This window comes from Apodemus sylvaticus, chromosome 3 (assembly GCF_947179515.1).
Source record: "Apodemus sylvaticus chromosome 3, mApoSyl1.1, whole genome shotgun sequence".
NCBI classification, from domain to species: Eukaryota; Metazoa; Chordata; class Mammalia; order Rodentia; family Muridae; genus Apodemus; species Apodemus sylvaticus.
Window position 1 is genome coordinate 154509128 of NC_067474.1, and position 8829 is coordinate 154517956.

At 51.5% G+C, this 8829-nt stretch overlaps 1 protein-coding gene and 1 long non-coding RNA gene across 3 annotated transcripts in view; one reads left to right on the forward strand and one right to left on the reverse strand.

The window, feature by feature from the left end:
• Nucleotides 1-4117, forward strand: part of Padi2 (peptidyl arginine deiminase 2) — a 41474-nt gene extending 37357 nt beyond the window's left edge. The window contains exons 14-16 of the mRNA XM_052177912.1: nt 567-652; nt 2895-3023; nt 3441-4117. Coding sequence (XP_052033872.1) covers nt 567-652; nt 2895-3023; nt 3441-3674 — 449 coding nt within the window. The 3' untranslated portion in view covers nt 3675-4117. The remainder of the gene's footprint in view (nt 1-566; nt 653-2894; nt 3024-3440) is intronic.
• Nucleotides 1286-4209, reverse strand: LOC127681549 (uncharacterized). Of its 2 annotated transcripts, none has more exons than XR_007977131.1 (3): nt 4111-4209; nt 2053-2165; nt 1286-1845 (listed from the first exon to the last, which is right to left on the reverse strand). It is a non-coding gene; the product is annotated as an uncharacterized LOC127681549 (long non-coding RNA). The 2 variants fall into 2 exon arrangements; XR_007977130.1 differs by having other exon boundaries at nt 1286-1857.
• Nucleotides 4210-8829: the final 4620 nt, after the last annotated feature.

Consider the following 8829-nt stretch of genomic DNA (forward strand, 5'->3'; position numbering starts at 1 on the left):
CGCCTTTAATCCCAGCACTTGGGAGGCAGAGGCAGGCGGATTTCTGAATTCGAGGCCAGCCTGGTCTACAGAGCGAGTTCCAGGATATCCAAGGCTACACAGAAAAACCCTGTCTTGAAAAAAAAAAAGATTGCTTATCTAGAGTATACATGGTCCTGGCTTCCGACCAAAGAACGGATTGCAGGCACTTGGACCTCACTAATGTGACCTAAAGCCTCCATGCTATGGAGCTGGAGTCAAAGGCAGGCTCTCTCCAGGGCAGGCACTGAGTGCCACCAAGGGGAAGGGTGTTTGACCCTGGTCAGCTGCTAACGGCCAAATGGGGCACCCGGTGTCTTCCCTCCTACCAGAGAGCACAGGATGCCCACACCCCGTTCCTGGCCGAGGAGACATGGTGGAGCTGATGTGCATACCTCCCTGGGTAGAAGATCACACACACACACACACACACACAAGCCCGTCTCCCTCCCCCTCCCTCTGCCCCTCCCCCACTGCCAGCATGTAGCTCAGATGGGACACACCCAGGCAGGCACCTGAGATTGACCGGCACCCTCTGACCCCCACAGGCCTCGGGGGCATGAGCAACAAGCGCATTACCATCAACAAGATCCTGTCCAATGAGAGCCTCACGCAGGAAAACCAATATTTCCAGGTACAGGGGCGGGAGGTCTGGAGGGATGACACGGAAGGGACAGCAAACTGTGTGCCATCTTGTCAGAGGCTGGTTCTATGGGAAAAGGTCAGGGGCTTGGGGTTTCTGGCCCAGAGAGACCTCAGCAAGCACCTGCTGGATCTGCTTGCTGTGTTTCTGCGCCAAGAGGGGCAGCGGGCTCCAGGAGCTGCCAACCCACACAGGAGACTGGAAAGCAGTTGTACTCACAGGCCCAGAGTTCTATAAGACAAGTGCTAGGAGCAGACCTCCCCTTAAAGCAACGCCAAAGCTAGAGACTTGCTGCCCGGACAGTGGTGGTCTGAACCAACCCCTCACTTTGAAGCTTTTGCAGCTGACAATTCCTGAAGGGCTGCATGTGGGCGTGGCATTCTGCTTTGAGTCTTAAAAGTAGCACAGGCATTAAACCCAGCGCCCAGGAGAAGGCACTCCATTGGTAGAGCTCCTGCCTTCACAGAAAGCCTTGGATTCCATCTTCACGATGACCTAGGTTATGCCAGGGGCAGGTGGATCTGTCAGTTTGAAGCTAGCCTGGTCTACGGGACAGCCAGAGCTACACAGAGAAACCCTGTCTCAAAAAAAGAAAAGAAAAGAGAAGAGAGAGAAAAAATCAAGCAGAGACGATTGATAATAAATGGCCCACTTGACTCCTGAGAGTGCAGGGTGTTGGATTTCTAAGTCAGTTTGAAGAGTCAAGAGGCAGAAAACAGACCGGAGGCCAGCCTCCACAGACTGGACTGTTTACTTAAAACAGTGAGGGCAGACATGGCAAAAAAGGGGCATCTGCGGGATGTGGGCAGGGATACTTGGGGTTTACATAGGAGGTGGAGGAGGGGTGGTTAAGTTCAACTTAATTCGGGTTTCTTGCAAACCTGAAGTTTTTCTCTCCCAGAGTTGTTTGTCTAGACAGGGCGGGCTTTATCTTTAGAATCTGCCCTGACCTTGCTATCAGGTTGTGGGTCACAGTCGGCAACTGAGTCAGGCGACGGAAGTGAGGGAAGGGGCAGGAGTCTCAACATGAGGTCTTGGTCAGGGTTGGGCGGAGTTCATTCAAAGTCCTGTGGTTGTGTGGACTTCAGGCACAGGCTGATCAGGGCTCCAGCTGTGCTAGCTCTGTTGGTCAGTGTGCACGGGCACCCTCATGGCTGCGGAGGTTCAAAGCCTCACATACACACCTGCCCAGCATCCTCAAAAAAAAAAAAAAAAAAAGACAAAAACAACAGAGCTCTTAGATGGCCTGCGGCATTTGAACAGAACCCTTCATCTTACTCTGCCTTGGGGTCAACCTGAACTGATGACCGTGGTCGGGGAGTTTTCCAGTACCAGTTTGCCCTCTTACTGAGATGGGGGGAGGTGGCAAGGGACCCCCAGTTAGCTCTCACCTGAAGCTCAGAGAAGTTGGTACAACCCAGCCACTCTCTGAAGCAGGACCTGCTGGAGCTGAGCCAACGCCACATCAGGGCTGACCTCTGACTATCCCTCCATGATATGATCCCTGTAAGAAACAAAGACAGGAGCGCATGTGTACACACACACTGCAGTAAGAGCTCTAGAGAGGCAGAGTATCAGAAGCCAGGCAGTTTATCTTACAGCTTTGCAAAACCCAGATGGCAGGTGCAGTGACTGACAGCAGAGGAGAGTTTAGGCGCTAAGGCCCGCCCCTCCCGGCTTTCCTCTTTAGCTGAGTAAACAGGGCAGCAGAATCCTTCAGGGTTGGCTGGGTTTCAGCGAGGACTGCGCTGAGTTCAGTCTGTTTTACGCCCTGTTTTTACAGCTGTCAGGAACATGACTGTCACATCTGCTGGTCATAGACAAGCTCAGCTGCTAGCAATTTTCTACTATGAAGTTTAACTTGGGAGGGGTGGCTAGGCTAACAGCTTGGGGTGTAGCTAGACCAGCAAGCATTAGCAGGAGTCTAGAGTTTCCTGTTCGTTTGTAGCTGTGCCTCAAGTCGGTTTTTGGAAAACGGTCCATTCAGCCAGACATAGTGGCGCATGCCTTTAGGCCTAGTATCTTGGGATCTCTGTGAGTTCAAGGCCAGCCTGGTCTATATACAGAGTTACAGCACAGCCAGGGCTACAAAAAGAGACTCTGTCTCAAAAAAAAAATGGATCCCCCCCCCCCCCTTATCCCTGGTGGCGAGATGCTGGAGAGGTGACAGGGATAGCAGCTAAGCAAGTATGTGTCCCCTGACCCCAACGCTTCCCCTTTCACCCTCCGCCAGCGCTGTCTGGACTGGAACCGTGACATCCTTAAGAAGGAGCTGGCGCTGACTGAGAAGGACATCATTGACCTGCCCGCTCTTTTCAAGATGGATGAAGACCGGCAGGCCAGGGCCTTCTTCCCTAACATGGTGAGACAGATATGCCAGCCCCAGCCTCTCATGCCACCCCCAGAGGGTGCAACCAGCGCCAGAAGGGCCCAGCTGAGTTGCTGTGCGACCTCACCTCTGGCTCTAGCCCTCTCTGAGATCCTCCATTTCCCTGCTACCGGGTGGCATGCTTAGCCTTGCGATCTGACTAGGTGTCCCCATCCCCCACCCACCCCCTCCCACCCACCCCACCCCCACCCTGCCCATGACAGATAGGAGAGTGCTTTGCAAAAAGATCACAGCACAAACCAGGCTTAGCGCAAAATCTGTGCCTGGGTTTCCCCACGTCTAAAGGAGGATCCCTGAGAACACGTCCTACGTAGGACTGCACCAGGGGTCCGAGGGCCTGGACACCCACAGGCACACTGTCTGCTCCCTAAGCACTTGCTCCCTTCCCAGGTGAACATGATCGTGCTGGACAAAGACCTGGGCATCCCCAAGCCTTTTGGGCCCCAGGTCGAGACGGAGTGCTGTCTGGAGACACATGTTCGAGGCCTGCTGGAGCCCCTGGGCCTGGCCTGCACTTTCATCGATGACATCTCCGCCTACCACAAGTTCCTGGGCGAGGTTCACTGTGGCACCAACGTCCGCAGGAAGCCCTTCGCCTTCAAGTGGTGGCACATGGTGCCCTGACTGCCAGGGGTCCTGACCTTTCCTCCTCCTCCTCCCCTGTGGTCTCCGGGTCCTTCCTGTACCCCCAAGTCCTTCCCCTACAAGAAGCGGGTGGGAATGGGGGCTATATGTGCCTTGCTGTCCCCTGGGGAAGGACCTCAGTGCCCACTGAAGACACCCCAAGTGAGCCCAACCATCTCCCCACCTAAAACTAGCCGCACGTGCGGTCAGTGTGCAGAGCCCTGGCAGGGAAAAGCGGGCTTCAGCAAATCATGTGGTCAGACTGTCCCCCAGGAATACTCAGCCTCTACTCCAGATCAGAATGAGGAGAGGGAGAAGGGAGGCTCTGGGGCCATCGGCTCTCCTAGCACCCATCAGACATTCAAGGTAGACCACGAGCGAGGACCGGGGCTGGGGTCCTGGCGTATTTTGGACGGCGCCATCACTTCAGACTCACCTCCCTCGGGGCCTCCTGGTGGCTCTCTGTATCTGTTCATTCCTTACAGCTTCCCTCCGGCACACACTGCGTCCCGACTCCCTGAGGGTCCAATCAGTTCAGCCTAGAATCTTCCGGAAATAGGTCTTAGCAGAGGAGAGTTCTTCACTTTCTGTGGATGCAGCCTGCTCAAATTTGGGGCGAGGGGGCTGTCTCAGACTAGCATCCATGGTCCAAAGTTCACTACACGAAGATGCTCCTGTCTGTCAACGCTATTTCTGTTCTCCCTCCCGCTCCTCAATCCTCTGGCCAGTCCTGGGCTTCTCTTCCATTGGTCTTCCTGTTCTGGACTTTGCCCCTCCAGCAACTACACAGGGTTTTAGTTTGTTTGTTTTTGTTTTTGTTTTTGTTTTTTGCCACCAGCCAGATTCAGGCCTCCCGAGAGTCTGAGAAGCAGCCTTTCCTTCTTCCTGGATGCTGGCTCCAGTGTCCAAGGCTGCTGGCATGCCCCAGCCTCAGTGATCACTTCCCAGCTAGCTACTGCTCCAGAGGCGAAATGTCCCAGCATGCCTTCCAAAGGCCTCCCATCCAAATACAGGCAAATGTATCCCCTCCGCTTCGATTAGAAAGGCCCCTTGGAGCTGTAGAGATGGCTCAGCAATTAAAAATACTTCCTACTCTTGAAGAGGACCCAAGTTCAGTTCCCAACACCCACGACTGTCTGTAACTCCAGAGCCAGAGGCTCCAATACCCTTCTCTGGCCCCTCAGGGCACTGCACATGTGTGCACAAACCCATACACATAAAACTGTTAGGGTCTGGAGAGATGGCCCAGCGGTTAAGAGTGCTTGCTGCTCTGGCAGAGGACCAGGGTTCAGTCTCAGCACCCAGGTGGTGGCTCACCACTACCTATAACTCTAGTTCCAGGGGGTCCAGTGCTCTCTTCCGACCTCCACGGGCTTCTGCACATGCATGGTTCACATACACACACTCAAACACACAGATAAGTAAAGTAAAATAAATGATATTTTAAAAAATTAAAATATATATTTTTTTTAAATAAAGAAGGTCCTTTAAGGCCAAGAAGTTAGGAAATATTAATTCTACCTTGAAGAGTTAAACAGTCCCGTTTTATAGCCAAAGAAAGGATTATAGACTTATATTCTTAGGGAAACAAGATTGTTAATTTGGATTATTTCCTCAGTTATACAAATGGGTTGCTACTGAGCAATGGGCAAAGACTTGGACTCAGAAACTGGCCATAGACTCGCTTGTCCCCAACAGACAAACCCCACATCCACATAGCTGCCCTTCGCCCTGCTGTGATAGGTTCTGCCTTTGCTGTGGTAGGCTCCGCCCTGCTGTTGTAGGCTCTTTGGAAGCACTACCCAGTATCTTCACTAAGCACTCAGCACAATAGCCACTGCCTTCAAGAATTAGGGGTGTGTCCTCTTTTCCATCCAGCTGGGCCTACCACCATGACAAGTCAGGCCCCTGAGCCTCCAAAGCTGTCATCCCCTGTCTCTGCAGACCGTGGTTCCTGCCCTTGAGGGCAAAGCCTCAAATCCTGCCTCCCGCTGCAGAGTAGAAACCACAGAAAACCTCTCTGAGGAAGCTGATCTGGAGATGTAGGGGTTTGTCCTGTGTGGTGTTCAGTTAGAGTGGCTTAACTGCTTTTATTTTTATCTGCGGTAGGAGGAAATGAGCACCTCCCACACGGAGGCCGCTTGTCTTTGTAGATCGTGCTACAGTGTCCCCTGGGGATGTTGGTTGTCTCAGAAATTTCTGGAACTCCAGGACTCAGACACTCACTGCTTGTCCCATCTCACTTACTCACCCAGTGTGACTCCCCCGAGTGTGGATGCCCCACCGAGTGGACTCCTTGCTCTTCCCCACCCCCACCATGTGTGTATGTGTGTGTGTGTTTTAACTTAGGCCCCGATGCCCAGATGCTTCTGGGCTACACCAGTTCCTGTTTCGATGTAAATTTTGAAATGCTCTGCGAAGGGCGGGGGACGGCAGGAAGATGGCAGGAACCAGACTGTATCTACTTCCTGGTTGGAAGAAGAAGCCAAGATGGGCACTGAGAAGTGTTTGGGGAAGGGCCAGAATAAAGAGCAATAAAAGAAACTGTTCATGGGAAGTCATGTGGCTCTGGGTGATATTATCTGTGGCTTCCGAGACATGATCACAAGTCATGCGGTCGCGTGTGGGCCTCGGGGTCATGAAGCTCCTATTGTTTGGAACCTAAAGTCTTGATCTTCATCAGACTCATCTCAAGGACATGGCACCACCCCCATCCCACCCACCCCCCCCCCACACACACACACAGGACTGTGTGTCACATGGCCTCTACCCAAGGTCATGACCAATATCCACAGTGAGGTAATCAATCTGAGTTTCCCCAGATGCACACAGTGAGATAAGCATTTGGGAGCCAGTGAGTTGTTAACCAAGTATCTCCAGGAGAATCGGGTCCAGGGACTGAGGGAACAGGGCATTGAGAGTGAAGACACAAGCAAGGGGTGTAATCTCGGGGCCAGTTCATCCCCATACCTCCTGTGAGCTCTGCAGGGCTGACGGCCCCTTGAAGTTGATCCCCACGGAGCTCAGGTCCTACTGCACCTGACCGCCAGGGCACTAACTCTGGTCCCTTTGGTCCCTGATGGGGAGAGCCACCGGAAGTCCACAGTCCACAGTACCGCCTAGAGAAGGTTGTATCTGCTGCATTAAGAACAGAGCTAGCTGGGAGGTGGTGGCGCACACCTTTAATCCCTGCACGGGAGGCAGAGGCAGGTGGATTTCTGAGTTTGAGACCAGCCTTATCTACAGAGTGAGTTCCAGGATAGCCAGGGCTACACAGGGAAACCCTGTCTCAAAAAACCAAAAAAAAAAAAAAAAAAAAAAAGAGTCTGCCCCTCTTCCCCTCCACTCCTTCCCCCCCCCTTCCCATGTCTCCCCAGGCTCACCCCCACTGATCTCTCTTTAAAAAATACAATAGAGTTAGAGAGTGGGGCTTGGAAAGATTGCTCAGTGGTTAAACGCACTTGCTATTCTTCCAGACAGATCAGGGTTCAGCTCCCAGTACCCACATAAGGTGCTAACTGCCACTTTTGACCTCTGTGGGCACCTGCACACATGCACACTCAAGTTCATACAAATAAGTAACTAATATAATAAATTTGTGTTTAAAGGGGGCAAAGGTAAGCCCATGAGGTGGCTCACCAGGTAAAGGGGCTTACTTACCGTGAGCCTGCGGCCTGACTGTTGTCTCTGAGACTGCCGTTATGGCAGGAGGAAAGGGTCAACTACACGAAGTTGTCCTCTGACCTCCACATGCCTGCCGTGGCACATGGGTCTACATGCAAACAAAACACTTCTAGCCAGGCGTGGATGGCACATACCTTTAATCTCAGCACTCAGGAGGCTGAGACAGGTGAATCTTGTGAGTTCAAGGCCAGCAAATTCAAGGTCTATGCAGCAAGTTACTTCCAGACCAACCAGGGATAAACAGGAGGCCTCTGTCTCAAATATAAATAGATAGATAGATAGATAGATAGATAGATAGATAGATAGATAGATAGATAAATAAATAAATAAATGCATCAATGAACAAAAGACTTAACTGCTCACTAGCTACAACTGTCCACATATTGGTTGGCATAGTTCTAGAACCTTCTCTGACAGGTTTAGCCCCAATTATGGAAACGGACACTTTTATTAAATCCCTAGAGATGCCAGGAGTTAGTGGCACACACCTTTAATCCCAGTACTCAGGAGGCAGAGGCAGAAGAGTCTCTGTGAGTTTGAGGCCAACCTGGTCAACAGAGTAAGTTCCAGGACATTCAGGGTTACACAGAGAAACCGTGTCTCGAAAGACAAAAACAACAACAAAAACCTAGAATCCAGTCATCTGAGTGCCATAGCTCATCAAAGCTGATTTCTGTATCACAGAAAGTAAAAATGCAAAGGTAACTCTGCCCTTTTCCTTCCAGAAAGTCCTCTTGCCTAAGCTACGGCCATCAACATGGGGGTGGGGGGGCTTTGCTATGTCACCATTGCCCACTGTCGGGGTGACCCCGCCCCCATCTTGTGGAAAGCGAACCACATGACCCCTTCTCTCTGCCGCCTTTCTCCTTGTAGATCAAGGATAGAACTTGGTTCTGTCTTTTAAAAAAAAAAAAAAGATTTATTTATTATTTATTATATGTGAGTACACTGAAGCTGTCTTCAGATACTCCAGAAGAAGGAGTCAGATCTCATTACTGATGGTTGTGAGCCACCATGTGGTTGCTGGGATTTGAACTCAGGACCTTCAGAAGAGCAGTCAGTGCTCTTAACCACTGAGCCATCCCTCCAGCCTGATTTTGTCTTTTAATGTTAAAGGTTGTCTTGCAGGGAAGAGGATGTTCTCTTTCTTCCTTTCCTTCTTGTTCTCAGCCTTCTTGTCCTTCCTCCTCTAGCTCCTCCTCCTCTTTCTCCTTCTCCTCCTCCTTCATCACTAACCCTATTCCATAGGTGCTTTGCCTGCATGTATGTCTATGCACCACATGCATGCAAAACCCACAGAAACAAGACGAGGGCATTGGAGCCCCTAAAACTGAAGTTACAAACCATTGTGAGCTGTAATGTGGGTGCTGGGAATTTAACGCAGCTCCTCTGGAAGAGAAGCCTGTGCTCTTAACCGCTGAGCCATCTCTTCAGCCATCTTTATTATAACCATGCTCATGACCCAAGTGAT